Below are 26782 nucleotides of genomic sequence, written 5' to 3' on the forward strand. Positions count from 1 at the left end.
GGAAGCCTTCAGTCAAGAAGAGGAGCCATAATGAAGATCTCTTTATAGTAGGACTGGGGAGAGCAACATGCCAGGCAAAGTTGTCAGTCTGGGCATCCCCTCTCTTATTCTTCAGAGTTCTCGGGGACAGGTGAGTCCTGCCTTAGGAGGAGCCCAGGTCCCTAGAGGGAGGACTTACAGTCTCTGACACATGCGAAGGTGAGGACTTGGAATGAGGAGTGAAGACAGCAGCCACCCAGAACACTGTGGCCCATAGGCTCCTGACCCTGCCTCTCAGCCCTCAGAGTCCCCAAACAGCCTTGGAAGGACGTGGCTGAAGCTGACTTCCACTTAACAGGTCAAAAAGGTGACGATCTTGGTCTGAGGTTGATTGACTCAGGTCAGTAGAGGTAGTGCTCAAGTGTGCTCAGGAACCACCAGACCTACCTTGGTGGGCACTCACAGACTCCATCCAACTGCCATGAGAGCTTCTGGCAGAAATGTCAGGCAGAGCTGGCCTCATATCCTCCTTGGGGGTAATAGAAATATGGGGAGCTTCCAGGTCAGCAGAGAGAGGAGTCTTGGGGCTTCACATAAGTCAGATTTAGGATACTGAGTTCAAACCCTGAGTGGGATTCACCATCATAGGGCCTCAGACTGCCTGCCACAGCTGTCACCTGTGGGAGATCTTGGCAGGTGTGGCCAGATAAGGCAGCTCTCGCCTCTTCCTCTTAGATCTCAGGGAAGGGAAGTGTAAGTGTTTCTCTGGGGAGATATCCTCAGACCAAGAAAGAGAGGAACCTCAGGCCCTTCCAAGAGTCAAATCAAGGAAACTAAGTGCGGACCAAGGGGACAAACTGTCCCTGAATAGATGGGAAAAGTAAAGTCTGGCCCTGCCCTTGCATTCAAGACTGAAAGCCCCTGGGGCAGGGTATGAGACTGAGTGCCCCCAGCATCACTTGTTTGAAAAAACTGACCTCATCCTATAGAGCAATTTTAGGTTCACAGCAGAACTGAGCAGAAAGTACAGAGAGTTCCCATGTACCCTCTTCCCTGACATGCACACACAGCCTCCCCTACTCTCAGCATCCTGCCTCAGAGAAGCCCAGGTGCTAGAGTCTCTCAACTTCCAGCCACAGGTCATAAAGCTCATAGTTACATTAGGTTGATTATTGATGTTGTTACATTCTGTCCGGTTTGACAAGCCTTTGATGACATGTATCGCATGTTACAGAGTACATAGTAATTTCACTGCTCTAAAATCCTCTATGGTCTGGGGCGCCTGGGTGGCTCAATGGGTTAAAGCCTCTGCCTTCGGCTCAGGTCGTGATCCCAGGGTCCTGGGATTGAGCCCCGCATTGGGCTCTCTGCTCAGTGGGGAGCCTGCTTCCTCCTCTCTCTCTGCCTGCCTCTCTGCCTGCCTCTCTGCCTACCTCTCTGCCTACTTGTGATCTCTGTCTGTCAAATAAATAAATAATAAAAAAATAAAATAAAATCCCCTGTGGTCTGCCTGTTTATCCCTCCCTCCCCCACTGATCTTTGTACTTTTTCTGTAGTTTTTACCTTTTCCAGACTGTCAGAGAGTTGGAATCATACAATATATAGCCGTTTTCAGATTGGCTTCTTTCACTTAGTAATACATATCTAAGGTTCTTCCATGCCTTTCCATGGCCTGATAAGCTCATTTCTTTTTGGCACTGAACAATACAGGCATGCCTCTGACATACTGTGGGTTTGGTTCCAGACCACAGCAGTGAAGTGAATATCACAATATAGTAAGTCAGAGGAATTTTTATTTTTTTGGTTTCCCAGTGCATATAAAATTATGTTTATACTCTACTATGGTCTAGTAAGTGTGCTATAGTATTGTGCCTTAAAAAACTATGTGCATACTTTAATTTTTTAGGAGACAAAGAGAGGAGGGGGCGCAAAGGGAGAGAGAGAGAATCACAAGCAGGCTCCATGCTCAGTGTAGAGCCCAACGTGGGGCTGAATCTCACAACACTGAGATCATGCCCTGAGCCGAAATCAAGAGTCAGACCGTTAACTGACTGACCCACCCAGGTGCCCCATACAGACCTTAATTAAAAAATCCTTTATTGCTAAAACATGCTAGTCATCCTCTGAGCTTTGAGCGAATCAAAATCTTTTTGCTGGTGGAGTGTCTTACCTCGATGGTGATGGCTGCCCACTGATCAGGGTGGAGTTGCTGAAGGTTGGGGTGGTTGTGGCAATTTCTTAAAGTAAGACCACACTGAAGTTTGCCGCAGTGATTGACTCTTCGTCTCACAAATTATTTATTTGTGGCATGCGATGCTGTTTGATAGTTTTTTTTTAAAGATTTTATTTATTTATTTGACACAGAGAGAGAGATCACAAGTAGGCAGAGAGGGAGAGAGGAGGAAGCAGGCTCCCTGTTGAGCAGACAGCCCGATGTGGGGCTTGATCCCAGGACCCTGAGATCATGACCTGAGCAGAAGGCAGAGGCTTTAACCCACTGAGCCACCCAGGCGCCCCCTGTTTGATAGTTTTCACCTATAGTAGAGCTTCCTTCAAGTTGGGGTCAATCCTCTCAAACTCTGTTGCAGCTGAATCAGCTAGGTTTATGTAATATTCTAAACCCTTGGTTGTCATTCCAACTACCTTTAAAGCATTTTCACTGAGAGCAGTGTTTATCATAAGAAACTGTTTTTTTTTTTAATGAAAATTTTTAAGATTTTATTTATTTATTTGATAGAGAGGGAACATAAGCAGGAGGATCAGCAGGCAGAGGGAGAGGGAGCAGGCTCCCTGCTGAGCAAGAAGCCGGATGTGGGGCTCGATCCCAGGACCCCAGAATCATGACTTGAGCTGAAGGCAGATGCTTAACTGAGTGAGCCACCCAGGTGCCCCAGGAATTTTTTTTTTCCTATCCATTGGAAGCAACTCTTTATCCATTAAAGTTTGATCATGAGATTGCAATGATGCAGTCCCATCTTCAGGCTCCATTCAAAATTCTAATTCTCTTGCTCTCTCCACCACATCTACCATTGCTTCCTCCCTGAAGGCTTAAATCTCTCAGTCACCAATGAGGGTTGGCATCAACTCCTTTCAAGCTCGTATTCATACTGATATTTTGATCTCCTCCCATGAATCATAAATGTTGTTCATGACATTTAGAATGGTGAATCCTTTCGAGAAGATTTTCAATTGACTTTGCCCAGATCCACCCAAGAAATCACTATCTATAGAAGCTATACCCTTCAAAATATATTTCTTAAGCAATAGGAATTGAAAGTCAAAATGACTCCTTGATTTATGGGCTGCCAAATGGATGTTGTGTCAACAGCCATGAAAACAACTCTCATCTCATTGTCTGTCTCCAGCAGAGCTCTTGGGCGACCAGGCACATTGTCAGTGAGTGGTCATATTTTGAGAGGAATCTTTTCTTTGAGCACGTCTCAAGAGTAGGCTTAAAATATTCAGAAAACCATGTTGTAAATGGACGTCCTGTCATACAAGCTTATGTTGTTCCTTCTATAGGCAGAGGCAGAGTAGATTTAGCATCATTCTTAAGGGCCTTAGGATTGGGCGGATAGGAAAGGAGCGCTGGCATCAACTTCCACGCACCAGCTGCATTAGCCCCTCACAAGAGAGCCAGACTATCCTTTGAAGCTTTGAAGCCAGGCATTGACTTCTCTTTTCTACCTACGGAAGCCCAAGATGGCATCTTCTTCCAGTATAAAGCTGTTTTGTCTACACTGAAAATACAGTTGAGTGCGGCCCCCTTCCTCAGTGATCCTGGCTGGATCTTCTGGAGAACTTGCTGCAGCTTCTTCATCAGCATCCACTGTTTCACTGCGCATGAGGATGTTATAGAAACAAATTTTTCCCTAAATTTCATGAACCAACTTCTGCTGGTTTCAAACTTTTCTTATGTAGCTTCCTTGCCTCTCTCAGCCTTCACAGAATTGACAGTCAGGGCCTTGCTCTGGATTAGCCTTTGGCCTAAGGGAATGTTATAGCTGGTTTCATCTTCTGTCCAGACCACTAATACTTTCTCCGTATCAGCAAGAAGGCTGTTTTGCTTTCTTATCATTAGGATGTTCACTGAAGGAGCACTTTCAATTTCCTTCAAGAAATCTTCCTTTGCATTCACAACCTGGATAACTGTTTGGTGCAAGAGGCCCAGTTTTTAGCCTTCTTGGCTTTGGACATGACTTTCTTACTAAGCTTAATCATTTCTAGCTTCTGTTTTTGTTGTTTTGTTTTTTATTATGTTCAGGTAGCCAACATATAGTACATCATTAGTATTTGATGCAGCGTTCAATGATTCATTAGTTGTGTATAACACTCAGTTCTCATTACCACAAAACAAACACCTTAATACCAACCACCCTGTTACCCCCTCCCCCATCCCTCCCCTTTGAAACCCTCTTTTTGTTTCCCAGGATCCATAGTCTCCCATGGTTCATCTCCCTCCCTGATTTCTCCCCGTTCAGATTTCCCTCCTTCCCCTATGGTCCTCCATGCTATTCCTTCTGTTCCACATATGAGTGAAACCATATGATTATTGTCTCTCTCTGCTTGAGTTATTTCACTCAGCATAATCCCCTCCAGTTCCATCCATGTCGATACAAATGGTGGGTGTTCATCCTTTCTGATGGCTGAGGAATATTCCTTGTAAATATGGACCACAGCTTCTTTATCCATTCATCTGTTAAAGGACATCTCAGCTCCTTCCACAGTTTGGCAACCATGGCCATTGCTGCTATGAACATTAGGGTGGATGTGCCTCTTCTTTTCACTACCTCTGTATCTTTGGGGTAAATACCCAGTAGTGCAATTGCTGGGTCATAGGGTAGCTCTATTTTTAACTTCTTGAGGAATCTCCATACCGTTTTCCAGAGTGGCTGTACCCCAGCATGCATTTCCACCAACAGTGTAAGAGGGTTCCCCTTTCTCCACATTCTCACCAACATTTATTGTTTCATGTTTTGTTAATTTTTGCCATTCTGACTGGTATAAGGTAGTATCTCATAGTGATTTTGATTTGTATTTCCCTGATGGCTAGTGATAATGAGCTTTTGATTTAAAGTGAGAGATGTAGGACTCTTCCTATCACTCGAACATATACAGGCCACTGCAGGGTTATTAATTGGCCTCATTTCAACATTTTTTCTACCTCAGGGAACAGGGAGGCCTAAGGAGTGGGAAAGAGATGGGGAACGGCTGGTCAGTGGAGCAGTCAGAACACACACAGCATTTATCAACTAAGTTCACCATCTTACATGGGTGCAATTTGCGGTGCCCCAGAACAATTACAATAGTAACATCAGAGATCACGGGTCACAGATCATCATAACAAATATAATAACGATGCAAATTTTGAAATATTGTGAGAATTACCCAAATGTGACACAGAGACACAAAGTGGGCACACGCTTTTGGAAAAAATGGTACCAAGAGGCTTTCTTGGTGCAGGGCTGCCACAAACCTTCAATTTGTAATAAGTGCAGTATGTGTGAAGTGCAGTAAGGCGAATCACAGTAAAATAAGGTAAGGCTGTAGTCCATTGCCGGGTTGTCATGGTTTATTTATCTATGTACCTGCCGAAGGACATCTTGGTGGCTTTTAAGTTTTGGCAACTATGAATAAAGTTGCTATAAACCTCCATGTGAAGGTTTTTTTGAGGATATCAGTTTTCAACTCATTTGGATAAATACCAAGCAGCATGATTGCTAGATAGTATAGTATGTTTAGTCGTTTTTTTTTTTTTAAGATTTATTTATTTATTTGACAAAGAGAGAGAGAGAAAGAGATCACAAGTAGGCAGAGAGGCAGGCGGGGGGGGGGGCGGGGAGAAGGCTCCCCGCTGATCAGAGAGCCCAATGCGGGGCTCGATCCCAGGACCCCGGGATCATGACCTGAGCTGAAGGCAGAGGCCCAACCCACTGAGCCACTCAGGCGCCCTTAGTTGGGTTTTTTTTTTTTTAAACCACTTTATTGAGGTATGATTGACAAACAGCTGTATATAGTTGATGCATACAAACTGATGAGTTTGTAGATAAGTATGCACCCATGGAACTGTCACCACAATTTATGTTATGAAAATATCCACCACCTCCAAAAGTTTCCCCCACCTTATTTATTTATGTGTTAGAAGAACACTCCCTATAAGATCTACCCTCTTAGCAGGATGTTAAGTATACAATACAGGATTGTTAATTATAGGCTCTATGCTGCCCAGTAGACCTCTAGGATTTATTTATCTTGTATAACTAAAACTTTGTAATCTTTAATTAATACCCCTCCATTTCCCCCTCCTCCTAACCCCAGCAACCACCATTCCACTCTCTGCTGCTGTGAGTCTGAGTAAGTGGTACCATGCAGTATGTGTCCTCCTGTGTCAGTTGTATTTCAATTAGCATAATGTCCTCTATATTGTTGCAACTGGCAAGGTTTCCTCCTTTTTAGGGGTGAATAATATTCCATTGTGTGTATGTTTCACCCTTTCTTTATCCATTTCTCCATCAATAAACATTTAAGCTGCTTAGCTGTATGTCTTAGCTATTGTGAATAACACACTGCAATGAACGCGGGAGCACAGGTATTTCTTCAAAATCCTGATTTCAATTCCTTTGGATATATACCCAGAAGTAGGATTGCTGGGTCATAGGATAATTCTATTTTTTATTTTTTGAGGAACCTCCATACTGTTTTCCAAGTGGCTGTACTAATTTACATTCCCATCAACAGTGTAGAATATGTTTATTGTAACAAGAAATTTCCAACCTGTTTTTGCAAAGTGACTGTACCATTTTGCATCCCTACCAGCAATGAATGAGAGTTCCTATTGCTCTGCATCCTCACCAGCATTTGCTGTTGTCAGTGCTTTGAATTTTGGTCTTTCTAGAAGGCATGCAGTGGCTTTTCATTTTTATTTTAATTTGCAAATTTTTAGTGATGTATGATGCTTAGCATCTTTTCATATGCCCATTTGTCAACTATATATCCTTCTTGGTGAGGTGTCTGTTCATATATTTTGCTCTTTTTTTTTTTTGATTGGGTTGTTGGTTTCCTTCTTGTTGACTTTTAAGTGTTCTTTGTTTATTTTGGCTAACAGCCTTCATCAGATACATCCTTTGCAAACATTTTCTCCCAGTCTGTGACTTATCTTCTTATTCTTTTGATGATTTTTTGCAGGGCAGAAGCTTTAATTCTAATGACGTCTAGCTTATCAAGTATTTCTTTCATGGATCCCCATCACTTTTTATATCACATCTAGAGGAGGTGATATTCTTGGCCTGAGGATCTAGTCACCAGTCAGCAGAAGGTGGGGCAGGCACCACAACCCTGTGTAGTGTCCAAATGAGGACCCTAAATGGATACTTAGGACTTAGCAAGCCTGATACAGAGAGGTCCCCACAGACCTATAAGCACTGAACACCTCCTGGTAAGGGTGGTGGGCTAAGGTGCCTTACTCACTTCTTTCTCATGGGTCACAGGGAGCCTTATGGTATCAATTTTAGCATAGCAGAGACAAAGGGTTCGAAGCCTTGTCAAAAGTTATTATGGGGGCATCTGGGTGGCTCAGCCATTAAGCATCTGCATTCTGCTCAGGTCATGATCTCAGGGTGCTGGGATCGAGCCCTAGGTCGGGCTCTCTGCACAGCAGGGAGGCTGCTTTTCTCTCTTTTCCACTTCCCCTGCTTGTGTTCTCTCTATCTCTCTCTCTATCAAATAAATAGATAAAATCTTTAAAAAAGTTATTATGATAATTTGGAAGGTAAACATAGAGGACCCCTTGCCACATTAGACAACATGTGGCCTCACTGCTAGCCATGCATCACACTAGTCAGTAAAAGGCAGGGCTAGTGGGCTATAGCCTAAGGCTCACTCTGTCTCCAGTACCTTCTCAGAGCAGGCTGACTGGGAGAACAAGGGCCTTGTAGGTTCCTAGGGAGTATCCTCAAGAAAACCTGCAGAGGTTAAAGCCAAGGTGGAATGTTCCTGCTGTAGGTTTACACACCATCCCATTGTCCCTCCTCCAGGCGCCCTTATTACCCACTGTCCAGCCTGCAGTTCACGACCATGGAGTCATCATTCCTCAGTATCTGAAGAGTAAACTCAACAACACAAGAAATGCCACTAGGCCTGAGGTAAGACCCAGGATTTCGAGGGGGCTTAGGCCACTGCAGCAGAGTCCCCCCTCTCCTCCTCTGTTTTGGGGCTGTTCCATCAGATTGCCTTATTGCTGGCATTGCTAAGAGCCTCAGAGAGCCCCACCCACTCTCACTACTTCTGTAGCTATTTCATGCATGGGGTCTGAACAAGATGTCAGGAGCCAGGATGAGAAAGTGCAAGTTGCTCTGAAGTCCCAGCCCCCACTGAGAGCTCACCAAAACATGCCCTAACCAGGGAGATGAGCATGTCAGTGCACTTCTTGCTGGAGAAGTGTGCAGTGAGGGCGGCCGTTACACAGGCAGCACTTCTGACAGGTGGTCAACAAAAGGTACAGGGAGCACTTGCCTGAGATCCTCAGGAGGATCTCTGAGCACATGGAGCTGGTCTTTGGCCTGGAATTAAGGGAAGTCAAGCCCTGCAGTCACTCCAATACCCTGGTCAGCAGCCTAGACCTCACCACGGATGGCAGAGTGAGCAGTGCCTGGGGCTTTCCTAGGAATGGGCTTCTCATGCCTCTCCTGGGTGTGATCTTGAATGGCAACCACATCTCCGAGGAGTACATCTGGGAGTTCCTAAATGTGTTTGGGAATCTGTGTTGAGATGAGGCAGTTAATCTTTGGAGAGCCCAGGAAACTTATCACAGAAGATTTGGAGCAAGAAACATACCTGGAGTACCAGCAGGTGACCAACAGTGATCCTCCATGCTATGAGTTCCTGTGGGGCCTGAGAGCCCACGCCGAGACTGGCAAGATGAGAGTCCTGGAGTTTTTGCTAAGGCCGTGGTTTTCCCACGCCATTATGAAGAGGTTCTGTGAGATGAGGAGAGAGCCTGAGGCAGAGCTGTAACCTCTACACCTCTGCACCTACCCAGGCCACCTACCCAGTCCAGCCACTCTTCTCCTCCCTAGAGAGGGCTGAAGAAGATTCTTTGCTTTGTCATTAACCAAGGCAGTCAGTTGGCTAACTAGTGGAGGGCCCAGGTGGGGTTCATAGAAATACAATGTGTAACATACTTGTGTTCCTATACAACATATAAATTGGAGATGTATCTTTTCTTCCTATTTTAAATGACTTTCCTTTCAATTAAAGGTTTATTTAACTTCAGAATCCAAGTTGATGAATGACATGGGTCATACATTTCTTGCAGAAACATTTCTTCAAGTTGAAAAATAAGAATCTTAGTATTTTGTAAAACCGGTTGGAACCCTTGAATCATTTCTTGTCACTCAGAACAAGGTAATGTTTAATTTAATATTCTTTAATTGCCCAAATATTAATTTAGCACCTGCTCTTTGGAAGGCTCCTTTGACTAGTACTGGAGATGATAAGAAAAATAGGCCCAGCCCCTGCCTACAAAACTGTGGAGTCTAAGAGCAGCTCTCATATAATGTAGGTGGTGAGATACTCCCCAAGATAGAAAGGACTAGTAAAAATAGGGAGTAAAAAGGAGGGAAGGGGACTCCAGATGTATTCTAGTGTAAAATGCCCGAGGCAAGGCAGTTTGAGCCTTTGGGCAGCTGAAAGCCCTGCAATGGGAAGTAATTTTTAAAAAAAAACTTATTTGTTTATCAGAGAGAGAGATAGAGAGAGAGAGAGAGAGAACACAAACAGGGGGAGTAGCAGGCAGAAGGAGAAGCAGGCTCCCTGCTGAGCAAGGATCCTGATGCAAGACTCAATCTGGGGACCCTGGGATCATGACCTGAGCCAAAGGCAGACATTCCACTGACTGAGCCACACAGGCGCCCATGATTGGAAATAATTTTAAGTTAGCTGTATAGTGGGCTAAAGTGGCTGTGGCACTGTGAGCCAGGTGGTGGGTCTCTGAGTTGAGAGATTTGAGTCTGGAATGGAAAACTACCTTTAACAGTTACTTTGGGATTGTGAGTAAATCGGAGAGTATCTCCACCCAGGGCATGGGTGGAACATGTCCTATGGTTCTGTCCCCAGTGCAGGTGAACACAGAGCACAAACTAGGTGTTTATGCGAGTCATCTCCAGGGACTTTCAGAGACATAAGGGTGGGACTGTTTTGAGGCTGGAAACTGAGAAGCCACTGGGCAGGTACTCTCTCCTGTAAGTTGGGGAATCAGAACCCATTTTATTAAAAGAGCATTCGCATTCAGTGTTACTGTTTTTGTTCTGTTTTGTTTTTTATTTGGCTTCTAATTCTGCAAACTAAGGGAGGTATAGATTTTAGATGATGGTGAAATTAATGAAAATGGGGTACTTTGGATTAAAAGGCAGCTGAGAGGAAAGATTTAGTCTTTGACTCCAATTCTAGAAGATTTGAGTTGCATTCAGGTAGAAAAAACTCCCCCACGCTCAAAATATGATTATGGGGGAGGTGGTAATTTACTTTAGTGTTTCTGTAAGAAGCACTTTGGACTGATTTGGTGTTCCAGGTCTTAGAGTGGCATATATTCTCTGATATCTTCTATATTAAAACGAATATTCCATCAGGGTGGGTGGTATCCTCTGGGGTCAAAATAATCATAACCATTGTAATAACAGGCATTGTGTAAAGTCTCAGTGCATTCCAGGCATCTTTCCAGGAGCTTTATGTACATTAACCATGGTCTACCAGGCCCTGCAAGACAGGATTTAACAAACCCACTTCTCAGATGCAGAGCGTGAGGCCCACAGAACTTGCTAATGCATCCAGTTCATAGAGCTAATAAGTGATAGAGCTAGGCATAGACACTTGTTCTGTCCAGACCTCACACTTTTCCATTCCTCCCAGCCGGAGACTGACCATGGATCACTTAATTCACTTTCTTCTATCACTCCAGAATGTATCTCAAGAGATAAAAAGGAGGACTACATGACCAAAACATTGGATTGGCATACATAATAAGTGCAATAAGAATACCAAAATAAATATGAATAAAGGAGAGAATGAGACAGTGACAATATGATTATCTCCATGTATAAAATCAGCTATCCTCCAAAGATCAGGGGCTCACAAAATCATCTGGCTCCATCCTTCTCTGTAAAAAGTAAATCTTTTAGAGCTACCCTAAGTGAAGAGAAGAAATAGATCAGCTTTTTTTCTTTTCCTCAGACACCACACCTGTCTTGGGCTCCCTGATGTATGCTGCATTTTCCTAATCTTATATCACTCTTGGCACATGGACTTATTTTCGGCAAGACTTGCAGTAGAGAAACTGGTGGAGTGTTTGCAGGTACAAGTTGTTTCCCAGGAAGCCTTTAATAAAGAGACAGGCCAAGATGAGGACCCCTGTGAATGAATACTGAGAAGACAACTACCCCAACATATTGGGGTCATCAAAAGACCTAAGGATGGTGACCTTAGCTCAGTAAAAGGAAGCCCATGCTGTGAAAGATATAGTGAAGACCATGAGTGAGAAATGATGGAAGGACCCAGCCAGAAGAGCGAGGTCCTATAGCATCACATCCCTGCTGTCTGTTCTTGGAGGCACCCAAGGACCATGATCAGATGAGGCTCACCCTCATTTCCAACTTAGAATTCTCAGGAAAGGAGGACCTATAGGTAAGATGAGCAGCTACAGGAAAGCACAGAGAAGGTACAGGATCAGTCATCTATCAAGATGAAGACCCAAAAGCAGCACCCACAGCATAAAAGGAGACCCCGCAACATCTCCACTGCCATCGTGCCTGGAAAGACCTGAGCAGAGATGTCAGGCTGATTTCAACCTGGAAAGTCTCAGGAAGGTGAGGGCCTCCGTTTAATGAAAGCTGCCTCAGTTTTGCAGAGGGAGGGACCTGGGCCCTAACAAGAATTCATGTGAAGGCTAAGAGTGTTACGAGAGGACCCCAAAGCAAAGGAGGCTAAATAGAATCCTGTATCATTCTTAGCCCTGGGGGACCCAGAAGAGCTCTAACCGAGGAGTCCACTTATTCTGCCTGATGAGTCTCAAGGAAGAAATGGCCTTATCTAACAGGACAGGTCCCAGCTCTGCAGAGGAAGAAGTCTTGGCCATAGGTGGAGTCAAAGTGTGGACCCTCAATGCAAATGTATCTCCCCTTAAAGAGGAAGGCTCACAGAGTGTGTGCCCGCCCTCCCAGCCCCCAGTCAGGTTTGTGCGGCCCAGAAAGGAGTAGCCCCGAAGTAGCGAGGGGGCGGCAGGACCAGAGATTCCCCTCTAGGGACTCAGGAGGGTGGGGGCCCGGGGGCTGGTGAGGCTGGGCCACCAGAGGGAGGAGCCGCAAACACTGGGGTCCCACAGAGCCCCGCCCCTGCTTATAGCCCTCGGAGACCCCGGTGTCCCCGCCCCCGGATGCGGATAACCCGACTTCCGTTCTGGGCGGGACCTCGACCACTGGGCGCGGCGTTTATTTCGGCTGCGACTGGTTTCCCGGGACTGTTCTAAAGTTAAGGTGAGAACCCTGACTGGGAACTGGAGAGGCTACTCCCCCACCACAAGGAAGTTTGGCCCCCTAACCTGCCCCTTTGGTCCGGCTCTGGGAGGTCCCAGCGGACTGGCCGGCCGAACAATCCTGTTGTCCTCATTGCCACCCAGGCTGCTTCAGGGAGGCGAGGGCCTTTGTCTAAAGAGGGCCGCCCCACTCCTGCTGGCGGTCCTGGAATGTCCTGGAGCAATTCGGGCTGATGTAACCCCTCATTTTTGTCTAGGGGGTGATTCAGGTAGAGAAAGGCCTATATCTAAAGGAGGCAGCCCCATGGATCGAGCGAGAAGTTCTGACCCCACAGTAAAGGTGGAACTGTCAGTGCTGCTAAGGGCCCCTTTCCTCAGAATAGGGAGCTGTGCAGAACAGTACCTGGCTCTCGTATCAGGAAGTCCTCCAGTGAGGTACCCAGATGTGCAGCACAGTGACTTCCTTTCTAGCTACTCTGGGAGGTGAAACCTTTGCTTTAAGGCTGTAGACTCAGGTAAATGGAGGAATACCAAATTCTACCTGGAATCAAGTTCAAAGTCCTGAATGAGGTCTGAGGGAGCCACTGCCTCCAGAACAGTGGGGTTGAAGGGTCTCGCCCCTGCTGTTAGCAGGCATAGGCCCCAGTCAGCTCACTCTAGCTGTCAACTCAGGCTCTAGAAATGTGAGCACCTTTGTCTAAGGGTCATGGCCTCAGATCAGAAGAGGGCAGAGCCCCAGGAAGGGTTTGGAGTCAAGTTGAAGATCCTGAGTAAGGAAATGGGACACCACTTAATACCCAATTGAAAGTAGCCGAAGGCACCTGGGGGCTCAGTGGGTTAAGTGTCTGTCTTCCGCTCAGGTCTTGATCCCAGCGTTCTGGGATTGAGCCCCAAATCAGGTTTCCTGCTGAGTGGAGAGTCTGCTTCTACTTCTCTCTCTCTGCCTTTTCCCCCAACTCGTGTTCTCACTCTGCTCTCCCTCTCTCTCAAATAAATAAACTTTAAAAAAAATAAAAAGAAAGAGCAGCCCATGATCCCAACCCCGCTGTTAGTCCCGGGAGTCCTAGGATTACTGTGACTTCCTCCACTGGGTTCTCAGGACACCTGGCTGAATAAGAGCAACAGCGTTGTTGGGTCCTAGAACCGTGCTCTCATGGAAATCTACAAAGGTGGCTACTTAAAAGCCAAGGTGCTCTCTCCCTGCTGAGGTGCTCACACTCTCATCTTCTCTGCTCCAGGTGCCAGCATCTCCTGCCTTCCAGCTCACTCTTGTGCCTGCTGTCCCTGACCCAGTCATGCCTCGGGGCCAGAAGAGTAAGCTCCGTGCTCGTGAGAAACGCCGCCAGGCCCGAGGTGAGCCCCAGAGCCTTGAGGGTACTCAGGCCACTGCAGCAAATGTTGAAGAGTCCTCCGACTCTCCTGTTTCTGGGGATACTCTCCCAAGTTCCTCTGCTGCTGGCACTTCCCAGGAGCCTCGGGGATCCCCAGCCACTAGCTCTCCTACTGCAGGTGTTTCACGCCCAAGATCTAATGCAGGTGCCAAGAGCCAAGCTGAGAAAAAGAAAAATTCCTCTCAGGCCTCAACTTCCCCTGAGAGTGCTCGCAAAGATCTTCTAACCAGGAAGGTAGGGATGTTGATGCAGTTCCTGCTAGAAAAGTATACAATGAGGGCACCCATTTTGAAGTCAGACATGCTGAAGATCATCCACAAAAGGTACAAGGAGCACTTGCCCGAGATCCTCAGGAAAGCCTCTGAGCACATGGAGCTGGTCTTTGGCCTGGAATTAAAGGAAGTCAAGCCAGGCCGTCATTCCTATATCCTGGTCAGCAGCCTAGACCTCACCACCGATGGCAGTGTGAGCAGTGCCTGGGGCTTTCCTAAGAATGGGCTTCTCATGCCTCTTCTGAGTGTGATCTTCTTGAGTGGCAACCGAGCCTCTGAGGAGGATATCTGGGAATTCCTGAATATTTTGGGCATCTATGATGGCAGGAAGCATTTAGTCTTTGGGGACTCCAGGAAGCTCATCACCCAAGATTTGGTGCAGGAAAAGTACCTGGAGTACCGCCAGGTACCCGGTAGTGATCCTCCACGCTTCGAGTTCCTGTGGGGCCCGAGAGCCCACGCTGAGACCAGCAAGATGAGAGTCCTGGAGTTTTTGGCCAAGGTTCATGATACCGTCCCCAGCGCCTTCCCATTCCATTACGAAGAGGCTCTGCGAGATGAGGAAGAGCGAGCCCGAGCCAGAGCCACAGCTGCGGCTGCCTCTACTACCCAGGCCGATGCACGTTCCCAGGCGAAGTCCAGCCTCTCCTCTCCTCCCTAGAGAGGGCTGAGGCAGATTCTTTGCTTTGTAGTTGTTGAGAGCCACCAGCTTTTAAGTAGTGAGAGGCTAAGCTGGGGTTGGAGAGGCCATAATATATATCTTCTTTGTTTTCCTGTCGAATATTGGTAGCTTACAAATGTTCCTTTCAGGAAGAATGTTTAGATTTAGAATCCAAGTTTATAAATGACATAGATCACACATTGCTGTTTATCAGATTTAAGAGTAAGACTTTTGGTGTTGTATAATGAAGCTAGAAAATCCTTACATCTTCTTCGGGTTCTACAACAACATAATACGGCTTTGGGATGGAGATTTTTCTTAAGAGTTAGAGTTTTGGTGTTGTGTAATAAAGCTTGAAAATCTTTGCATCTTCTTTGGATTCCAGATTAACACAATATGGCTTTGGAATGGGGATTTTCTTAAGAGTAAGAGTTTTGGTGTTGTGTAATAAAACTTGAAAATCCTTGCTTCTTCTTTGGGTTCCAGAACAAGATAATATGGCTTGCAATGTGGATTTTTCTTGCAAATATGAAAGAACTAGCAAAAATATAGCTGTAGTTTTAAAATAGAAACAAAGAAAAATGTAGTTAAATATTGGTTTGTTCTATTCACTTTTGTCTTTCTCTTTGTAAAATTCAAGGATATATACCTGAATGTCCTTGACTTATTCAAGAATGCAGATAAAATTAAATAGTAATAAATTACATTCTTTGCTCCATGGTCCATTTATTCTTATCATTAATTGAGGATCTGGTCTTTGGAACGTTGTATGTTAGCAGTGATGATGCTAGGGATAAAGAAGACCCTGCACGTAGGTTTTTAGAGTGTAAGAAAAGTTTTTATATAGAATGATGGTGTGATGAACTCCAACATTTAAGACAAATTTGAAAAAAAAAGCAATGAGAGGGGCGCCTGGGTGGCTCAGTGGGTTAGGGCCTCTGCCTTTGGCTCAGGTTGTGGTCCCAGGGTCCTGGGATCGAGCCCTTCAGCGGGAAGCCTGCTTCCTCCTCTCTCTCTGCCTGCCTCTCTGCCTACTTGTGATCTCTGTCTGTCAAATAAATAAATAAAATCTTTAAAAAAAAAAGCAATGAGGAAGAGGGGCAAGTGAGAACAGTGATGTATAAATTCTCTGAAGCAGGACACTTGGGGGTTCTTCTCAGTGGCATAGCTGCCATTCAAGAAGATAGCACTGCAGTCTCTGACATCTCCTGGGTTAAAAAAAAAATTCCCAAAGATGAGGGTAGTTTCTTCTGGTGTGAAAAAAAGCATAATAATAACTACCATTTATTAAAGACCCAGTATTTGCCAGTCACTGTGCCAGGTTCTTCACATACATTATATATGTTCCAACAGTCCTACAGGACAGGGCTTCTCCAACCTACTTGGCAGATGAAGAACTTGAAATATTCTCAAGTTCACATAGTTGGTGGAGTGGCAGAACCAGGGGTAAAGCCTGGTCTGATTCCTCTGGAGCCCACGCTGTTGCACTCCTCGCAGCCTGAGGCCAACCTTCTGTCTCTTAATTACTTTCTTTTCTCACTATTCCATGATGGCTTTGAGGCAATGAAAGAAGGATCCTGTGGCCGAAGTACTAAAAGCAGGTTTAAAGAAGGAAGGTGCAAATGAAAATCAAACACAGTTTGGGGGTTCATGGGGTTCATTTTCCTAGGATCCTCCTGCCCCTCACCCCAGGGTCCCTTGAGAGCTGGCTATGCCCTGGTCTCAGCACTTGTGTGGAGTCCCCAGTCCCGGCACTTTCCTGCATGACAGCTCCCTCCCCTGGGACTTCCCTACTGGGCCTTTGTGTCCAAACTAGGATCTGACCTGCTGGCCAGCTCTCCTCTGTGTCCTCCTCTGGAGGCTGCACCTGATTCTGGTGGAAGAGACAGCCGCTGTCCCTCGGCCTCCCCTGACTCAGAGCATTCTAACTCCCTAAGGCTCCCATCTCTCCCCCTGGCCTCCCTCAGACTGCAACTGATGCTGACAGTGAGATTTAGACACCTCCTTATCTCCCCTATGTGCTTCTGCTTCGCTCAAAGTGTATGTGTGTGTGTGTTTTGCCAAATCAGCTATTATGTAAACTCTGATTTGGCATGAAATCTACAGGGCCTTTGTTTATAACTCTGAGGCTGGAGAGGACTTTTTTAGGAAACAACCTGATATTTGCAGTAGGGTTTTGATGGAGTATCTTACTTGAATGTGGCCATGGAATCCACACACTGATGACTGAGGTTAACTAAGTGGTCAAGAACCAAAATCTCCCTCCGAGGTGGTAGATGAGGAAGGACCGAGGAAATCACTGTGTAAGTAAACGTTTACTAAGGGTGAGTTTTTTTGTTGTTGTTGTTGTTGTTGTTGTTGTTGTTGTTTTGGTCATCAAACAAATGCCCTCTTTCTTTTTTTTTTCTTTTTTTTTAAATTTTTTAAATTTCTTTTCAGCGTAACAGTATTCATTGTTTTTGCACCACACCCAGTGCTCCATGCAATCCGTGCCCTCTCCAATACCCACCACCTGGTTCCCCCTACCTCCCACCCCCGCCCTTTCAAAACCCTCAGATTGTTTTTCAGAGTCCATAGTCTCTCATGGTTCACGTCCCCTTCCAATTTCCTGAGGGTGAATTTTTAAAACCCATCTTGGAGTCCTTAGCAGACATGCTGACTTTCAATAAAAAGGAAAAAGAATTTACCATTCTTCCAGGGAATCTTGTCTGTATCTGTCTCAGGGAAATGCTGTTTTCACAGTATGCTTAATGGCACCTGTTCCGGTGTTCAGACAAGCTCAGTCACGAGTCATGTGGTGGTTAGTCATGATTTTGATCATGCATCAAAAGGTAGGAGAAGAGTAAATGAAACAAGATGGGATTGGGAGGGAGACAAACCATAAGTGACTCTTAATCTCACAAAACAAACTGAGCGTTGATGGGGGGAGGGGGGTGGGAAGAGGGGGGGGTGGGGTTATGGACATTGGGGAGGGTATGTGCTATGGTGAGTGCTGTGAAGTGTGTAAACCTGGCGATTCACAGACCTGTACCCCTGGGGATAAAAATATATGTTTATAAAAAATAAAATTTAAAAAAAAAAAGTAAGAGAAAATTCTCAGCCTACTGAGATTATATAGGTTATTATAAATGGCTATGCCGAAGGATGCTATTGAGGGACAAGGGGTGAGCCCTCCCTGCTAAGATTTATAGGGAAGATTTACAGGGTGCTCTTAATTGAGCACCTACAATTTGGTAGGAGTGATTCCATTCCCAGTCCACTTATAGTTAGGAAGGGTCATTTGACTAACCCCTACCACAGATGTATGAGTAGAAGCATGTTTGTCCCCTCCAGGCCAAGGCACAAGACAGCTAGTATGCTACTTCCGTGCTCTCTCTTCTATTCAGCGGCAAACATGGGGAGCCCATGTGATGATGGAGACAGCCTGGATCCCTGGTCACCTGACAGCAGTGAGTCTCTGCCAACCTCCATCAGGTTTTATGTACGGAAGAAAGTTCTTGCGTTAAGCCACTCAATTTTCAGGTTTTCTCTGTTGTATCAAGTAGCAGTAACTTTATCTGAGTAAAACACAACTGTTTTTTCTTTTCTTAGGCTCATTTAAACATTTGTCATGAGCCCAAACTTCGTCATTAGACAAAGCTATTAGTGATGTATATATTCTTGTTATACAAAGTTCTAACACAGGTCAATCATAGTCTGCCTCCCCTCCCCATAACATTTCTCCAAATTTCAACCCCATTTTCAAAAGTAACCACAACGAACAGTCTGCTGTGTGTCATTTTAAAGCTGATTTGAGGCTTTTTCGTGTATAGATGTACTGTAAAAATATAGAGTTTTTAGGCATACATAGGCAACAATATGCATATTGTTCTGTAACTTATTCTTATAACTTAAGTAAATACAGGATCTTTCCATGACAGCTCATATAAGACCTGCCTCACTTTCTAAAACTGCTATATCACTATTAGAAAAGGTCCCAGCCATCCCTCTCTCTGGTCCTGGCAACCGACAGCGTGAAGCAAAACCACCTTAGCCAGCCTGTAGATCTACGGGAACAAAGGGCTGCTGTGTTAAGATGCTAAGTTTTGCAGCTGTTCATCAAGCACAAGAAGGTTACTAATCAGTACATGTAAGGTTAGCGGTGGTTATAAGCCATTCATATTTGATTTTTTTTACCTTCTTTGTTTTCTATATTTTCTATACGTAGTACATATTATTCTTAAAAATACTATAGAAGGTTAAGAAAAACTTTAAAAGGCACAAGAAATTCTAATTATAGATGTTAGGGAAACCTTTAAAATGGGAAAAATAATTTATGAAGTAAGAGTTAAATGACAATTTCACCTATAAAATACCAAAAAAATTGCATTACTCATAGACAGTTCTCTCTCAAGATGGCAGATTAACAAAGAGAAAATTTATATCAGAGGATAAAGTCCCAATAGTTCATGGCTTCCTGCATAGTTCATGGAGCATATTTATCTCATACCATCTAGAAAGGCAATATACAGTATGTAGGAGCATGGGGTTCTAGAGCTAGATAGCTGGTGTTTGAATCCTAGCTCTACCATTTACTAGCTGTGTGATCTTAGATAAATTACTTAACCACTCTGTGCTGGTTTTCCTACCTGTAAAATTGGGATGATAATTGCATCTCACTATTTTGAGGATTAAATGTAAGGCATTCAGAACAGAGCCCACAGATAAATAAATATATATATATATATATATATATATATACACACACTATTATTTTATTATTTTATTATCAAAGCATTTTGCTGAGTTTTCATTTTGTATGTTGAGGAGTTAATTAACCTTTACTACAGTGAGAATATGAACCCTATAGATAACCTTAACACTTAAAAACCAACCAACTTCCTAGTATAACCCCTGAGAAGTATCTGTCATATCTGGAGTCCCTAAAAGACTATACAAGTATTCTCATTAATACTGTCAATAAAAATAATGACATAATGTTTACGTACTAGCTGTGGTTATCAGAAAAATTTACTAACTTTAGTATTTCATTTGGTTCATTTCAGTTGGTTAAGTATCTGCATTTGGCTTAGGTCAGGATCTCAGGGTCCTAGGATTGAGTCCTGCATTGGGCTCCCTGCTCAGTGGAGAGGCTGCTTCTCTCTTTCTCTCTGCCCCTCTCCCCCAGCTCATTCTCTCTCTCTCAAATAAACAAATAAAATCTTTTTTTTAAAAAAAAGATAAATGAGGTGCATTCAATAGATATTTTCTTTTCTGTCATTAATAAATAGTTAAGAAGAACTGAGGAACTTGGCTTTCACCACATCTTGGACTAAGTAAGACTTAAGGAGAGTTTAGTATCCAAGGATACTTCCGAATGCGGTTATATATATATATATATAAATCTGAGAAGGTTTTGGTAATCTCTTTTGAGAGTAATATGGAAGAAGGACTGGAACACATTAGAGTGCTACATACTCAGAGCCTCGTTTTCATGGATATATTATATTTTAAGTGATTTTTAAACTTAATTTTTCCAAGCTGGAACATTTATTTATTTATTTATTTATTTATTTATTTATTCTTTTTTATTTCTTTTCAGCATAACAGAATTCATTGTTTTTGCACCACACCCAGTGCTCCATGCAATATATGCCCTCCTTAATACCCATCACCTGGCTCCCCCAACCTCCCACCCCCCACCCCTTCAAAACCCTCAGGTATTTTATTTTCTTAAAGATTTTATTTATTTATTTGACAGAGATCACAAGTAGGCAGAGAGACAGGCAGAGAGAGAGAGGAGGAAGCAGGCTCCCCTCTGAACAGAGAGCCCGATGCAGGGCTCCATCCCAGGACCCTGGGATCATGGCCTGAGCCAAAGGCAGAGGCTTTAACCCACTGAGCCACCCAGGTGCCCCAAGCTGGAACATTTTAATTATTAGCCTCATAAGATGTTTCATTTTTATTTATACAAATATTTGGAATCTATGATTAGATGTGTGTATTTGAGTTAGTTGGACTTCCATTATTATGCATCAATGTACTTTTGGAATTTGGCATTCTCCTTTTTCAAATCAAATGCATATATACCTGGCACAGCTTCCTACTTGACTCTACCATTGTGCCTTATGTAAAATGACATTTAGTTTGTTTCTCCTTGGTTAGAATAAATAAGATAAGTCATACTTATGTCCTGAAATAATATGTATTTTTTGCCTAGCCATATTGTAGGTTAAATAGGCTGTAGGATCTGGCCTAGGAAACTCATCATCCTTTGTTATTTCTTTCTAGTCAGGAAAGGGCAGCCAGAATTCTAAACAATCAACTTTAGAACTAAATACATAGGATAAAAGTTGTTTAGAAATTGAGATCTCTTGCACATAGGGAAAAGTATTAAGACTTCTCTTCTTGCAAAACAAATGGAAAACTCAGGCAAAGACAACCCAATGATGATTTGTATCATCTCAAGATTTTGAGTCAAACTACAAGTATAATATATTGTTATTGTGTATGTGTGTGTTGTGACATCAATTTCCAGTTCAAGTTAACTCTACTGACTTTATTAATCTGAAAAACACATTTGTTAGCCAAATCCAAAAGACATTGCAGAATCTCTGTCAGGCTATTATAACTGTAACCCCTAAATTGTTTGGACTCACTGGCTCAATAATTCCACATCTGGAAATCTGTGGAAAGTTCTCTTTTCTGGAACTCTAGAACAGAGTGGATGACACTGTTGTAACTGTTCTCTCCTCTGCCAAATGTGCTACTGTGTTGGCTTTTGTATTAGTCATGATAGGCTAGGCTATGTTAGAGGGTCCAATTAATCCTGAAATCTCAGTGTGATACAACAGAGGTATTATTTTTCGAGGACACTACATGTTCAGTGGGTATGGGGGAGAGAAGCCAATGAAGGGTTGTTCTGGGACTTGCCTACTCCCTGAGGCAGGGGATAGTGGTCAGAAATTCTCTACGGGGCTTTTCTCTGATTCAGGAAACCTATTACTTCTGTTCCTATTCCATCACCTAAAACCAGTCATATGTCCTTGATTAGCCTCAAGGGGGTCTAAAAAATGGAGCATTCCATGTGCTTAAGGAGAAATATGGAATGGGATTTGGTGAGCATAGCATTATCTCCACTAGAGCTTTCAAGACACCACCCCATCCTGGTTCTTTTTCTACCTCTCAGACTTTTATTCCTCCATCTTCTCCATGGACTTCTTCTCCACATCACCCTTTACACATTGGTGTTCCTCAAGTTACCATTTCCAGTCCACTATTTTTTCTCTCCGTAACTGTCCCCAGGTAATTTCATTTACTCTGTCAATTCTAACTACCAGCTATGTGATATGCTAACTGCCATATCTATTATCCCAAGCTCTGATCTACCCACAAAACTTTAAACATAGATCTATGATTGGTTCATAGATACCTCAAATTCAGTGTGGTAAAACCTAAACTCACTGTTTTCTCCCAAAACTCCTCCACCTCCTCCTATAATCTTTGTCCCAGACAGTGGTAGCGCCAGATCTCCAAGTCTAGATTCCCCCCTATCATTCCTATTCCTTAACTGTATATGCCACCTTGGCTAGACTGTGGTGTCCAGTTGTTTGGTCAAACATCGATCTAGATGTCACTGTAAAGGTATTTTTTAATTTTTTTTTAAAGATTTTACTTATTTACTTGACAGAGAGCTACCAGAGGTAGGCAGAGCAACAGGCAGAGGGAGAGGGAGAAGCAGGCTTCCTGCCAAAAAGGGAGCCCAGTGTGGGGCTCGATCCCAGGACCCTGAGATCATGACCTGAGCTGAAGGCAGCCGCTTAACCAACTGATTGACCCAGGCACCCCGTGAAGGTATTTTTTAGCTATAACTAGTATTTAAATCCATAGGCTCTAAGTGAAGCAGATTACCATCTCTAGTGTGGTTGGGCCTCATCCAATCAGTTGAGGGCCCCAATGCAAAGACTGTGGTCTCCCAGATGAATTCGGCTTTGAGATTAGAACACAAAAACCCTTTCTCAGTTTCTAGTCTGCCTGCCCTGCTCTGCAGATTGCAAACTCAAGACTGTAACATCTGAATTTCTAGCCCACTAGCCTGCTCTGTGGGTTTCTGACTGGCCAGGATCAGAAATACATACATTCTACTGGCTTACCCTACTGTATATATATCCCTCCTATTGGTTCTGTTTCTTCAAGAACCCTGACTAATACACCACCATACACACCCCAGGCAGTTAAAACCCAATATGTCAAGAAGAACTTATGGGCTCTTCCTGAAACCTGGGGCCTTCAGGCCTCATTTCAGTCAATGTTCCTACTACCTACCCTGTTGCTAACATCAGAAACCTGGGCATCATTCCTCTTTATCACCCTCTCAAACTATAACCAAGAATCAAGCCCTGTTAATTCTATATTAAATATTAGTTACAACCTTCCAAATTCTCTTCCATTTCACTAAACTTACTCACCCTCATCCATCTTTGATTTCTTTGTCTTCTAACTACTGATCTCCCTGGATCTGCTTTCATGCATCCTTTCCAGTGCTTTCTTCTTCAAGCTTTATGACCTACATTATAGCACCACTTTTATGATGCAATTTTGAGCTTCTTTTGCATAAATTTTCAGTGGTGGTTTAGATGGTCCTTGAGATATTTTCCAATTATCCCATTCTTATTTTGTGCCATAGCACTCTGTTTTGTTGAGGGTATTATAGGAATCTTCAGAATTCCAGAAATCTACTTAGAGAATCCTGAAATTTGGGAGTAGATTGACTTCTGAAGGATTTGGTTAGAAAAGGAAAGCAAGCATCAGTGTCGTTTCTTGATTTTACACAGCCAGGTGGCAGTATTGCTTCTTGGAAGATAGTCATCGGAGGTCTGTAGGTTTGGAACTGGGTTTGGGGCTTGACCCTGGACATTTAGTTTATTCTGGTGGATCCAATCTACCGGCAACTTATTTCTCCCCAGTCATGTCACTGGAGCAGCAACACAAGCTTGATTCCTTACTTTTTTCAAGTATCTTTTTTTTTTTCTTAACACACCTCTGATTCCCTGCATGAAAAAAAGTTTTCCCTGAAAGAAAGATGAGATGAGGAACAATTAAAATCCAGTTCCCAGGGGCACCTGGGTGGCTCAGTGGGTTGGGCCTCTGCCTTTGGCTCGGGTCATGATCTCAGGGTCCTGGGATCGAGCCCCGCATGGGGCTCTCTGCTCAGCAGGGAGCCTGCTTCCCCCCCCCCCTCTCTGCCTGCCTCTCTCCCTACTTGTGATCTCTCTCTCTCTCTCTGTGTCAAATAAATAAATAAAATATTAAAAAAAAATCCAGTTCCCAGTTGTCCTTCCTACAGAAAGACTCATTATGGGGGAAGCAATTGTAGTACTGTTGCAACAGACTTAAGAAAACTGATTTGAAACTTACAGCAAAAAAACATGTAAATCTTTTCAGTTCAATCCATGTGGCTACAGGGTAATTAGTGAAATCCAGATTAATCAGAAACTTGCTAGGCATCAGGGTGATTTGACTAACAGCCTGGAAAGGTACAAAATAACTGGGTAATGAAGTGGATCTGAGTATAATGTGCAGTATTGCTCCTGGGATTGTACAGAAAATCATTACTCAGATGCTGTATCTTGTGGACAAGAGATCTTCAAAACTGGAAATACTGTATCTTTCCCATCTGACTCTGCTTCATGCTCCCATGCACCAAGGATTGAAGGGCAACCTTAGAGAGGGAAGTATTTTAGTCAGTTCTTTCCAGGTCTTATCTGATATGTCATCCAAGGTGGAGGGTGTGTTCTTTGTTATTCTAGGGCTTTGTCACACATCATTGTATCTGACTTTCATAAAAAACAAACCCTGTCTCAAGGAGGAATAACAGTTAACTCTCTCATTGTTTCATTGGCGATGAACTTGAAGTTCTAAGATGTGAAATGCTAGATTTGAATGTGGTTACCAAAAGCACATAAAGACAAGTTTTCTTTCATCAGTGATGCCTCTGGGCATTGCCAGGTACCCATAACCAGGCTGCAGCTGAAAAATCCTCTGTGACTTTTCTCAGACAGTGGAAAACTACATGCACACATTATTGGACAAATCATCAGGCTCACAGGTGACATGAGCACATTTCTGTCCAGGTGAAGTTCTCAGAGATAAGTAAGTGCAAACAGCATCCACTGCTTATTAAAAAGGAGAAGTTTCACTCTAACAAGAAAAGTTAGCCTTAGGCATAAGGAAAATAGGTGTCTGCATATGTGGCAAGATTCAGGAAGCATCTGAATAGCTTCTTGCCCTACCCTGATACAATTCAAATAGATCTCTGTCCCCACTCTTGCCATTCCCCTAAGGGGGAGGGCAGGCACAGGGCCAGAGGTAGATGGTACTGCCCTTAGAGCAGTGTGTATGCTAGACCAAATGAACATGTGGGGCATTTGGTGAAAGGAGAGGCAAAGAGACAGAAAGCAAGTTTCTAGGCTTTGAGACTCAAAACACAAGCAGAGCCTAGTTCAACTTCCCTGTGAGAAATTAGCAAGTAGAAAACAATCAACAACAACAATAATAAAATTGGTTCCTTAGAAATTGCAAGGCTCTATGGTGGGTAATAGGAAGGATAGAAATAAAGAAAACATTGTCCTCAAGGAGTTTCCAGTTTACCTTGAGAGATAACGTGTGTGCATATAAAACCACACATAACTGTGCAAGGCAGTACATCACACTTATGAAATGACTAATCTTAGAGTGAAGGGCTTGAGTCTGGTGATTAGAAGTCTCTCTTTCTTTGTTTTCTTTATGTTTATCTTGTAAGACTTAGGGTCATGGGGGAATTTTTCTGTGGTTAGGTTTAATATTTCAGAAGGGGATAGATGAAAGGTGACAGGTGTTATTTATTTCTTAAAACCAAAACAAAGATAAAATGATAATCTGACTCCCCTCTCGTTTCTCCATGCCTACCTATAAAATACATCATTCAATCAGCAAGAATTAATTGAATGCCAGTTATTGGTGAGATGCCTATATTTGTGTAGCATTTAAGAAATGACAAAAACAGGGGTGCTTGGGTGCCTCAATTGGTTGGGTGTCTGACTCTTGGTTTCACCTATGATCATGATCTCAGGGTCCTGAGATGGAGCCCTACATCAGGCTCTGCACTCAGCAGGGAGTCTACGCATCCCTCTTCCTCCCTCCTTCTCTGCCCCTCCGCCCTCTGAAAATAAATAAACTTTTAAAATCTTTTAAAAAAGAAAAGACAAAAACACATACATGTTTGTGTTTTCCATGCATCCTCATAATTTCTCTGCACAGATCAGTGGGGCAGAGATTATTCTGGCACTTTATGGTTGAGAGTCCTGAACACACTATCAAAGTCAAAGACCCACTCATCCACGATGATGATCAGTGGATGTTTCTGCCATGAAAGTTCCTTGCCCCCATAGGGGTGGAAACATAAGTCATACACATGGCAAAAGGTATGCTATAGGGAGAGAGTAAAATTTAAAAGTCACTTAACTATGAATTAGAAGATTCTAATTTGTGTCCTGATGCTGATTACAAGTGAATCTGTAGAAGTTATTTGACTTCTTGGGACCCTATTTTTTTCATCCATAAAACTAGGCAATAGCTTGCTTCAAAGTGTTGCTCAGAGGTTCACATCAATGTATGCAGACAAGCTTTAGAAAGAATAAAGGATAAAGTTCTATTCTATGTGTGTATTCTATTCTATGTAAATATATAAATGCATATATTTATATGTAACATATTTTATGATATATATAATATAGATATGTACACAATTTTAGTTAATCTCCACAAGAACTTTTCAAGTAGTAATATTATTCCATTTTACAGATGAAGAAAACTGAGATTTAAAGAGGTTTAATCAGGGGCACCTGGGTGGCTTAGCCAGTTAAGCATCCCACTCTTGATTTCAGCTTGGATCATGATCTCAGGGGTGAGATCGAGCCCCATGTTGGGCTTCATGCTG

The 26782-nt window shown here is 43.5% G+C and overlaps 1 protein-coding gene and 1 pseudogene across 1 annotated transcript; both read left to right on the top strand.

The window, feature by feature from the left end:
* Positions 1 to 67: 67 nt before the first annotated feature.
* On the top strand, positions 68 to 8991 carry LOC111150373 (annotated as a pseudogene).
* Positions 8992 to 13797: 4806 nt separating this feature from the next.
* On the top strand, positions 13798 to 14826 carry LOC111150511 (melanoma-associated antigen B4-like). Its single transcript, XM_022507999.1, has one exon. It carries the CDS (start codon positions 13798 to 13800, stop codon positions 14824 to 14826), a length of 1029 nt encoding a protein of 342 aa, XP_022363707.1.
* The last annotated feature ends 11956 nt before the right edge of the window (positions 14827 to 26782 follow it).

Source organism: Enhydra lutris, unplaced genomic scaffold (genome assembly GCF_002288905.1).
Source record: "Enhydra lutris kenyoni isolate GAN:26980312 unplaced genomic scaffold, ASM228890v2 scaffoldscaffold23, whole genome shotgun sequence".
Classification (NCBI taxonomy): Eukaryota; Metazoa; Chordata; class Mammalia; order Carnivora; family Mustelidae; genus Enhydra; species Enhydra lutris.

Coding starts and splice junctions, on each gene's coding strand:
- LOC111150511 (XM_022507999.1), top strand. CDS start 13,798: ATGCCTCGGGGCCAGAAGAGTAAGCTCCGTGCTCGTGAGAAACGCCGC.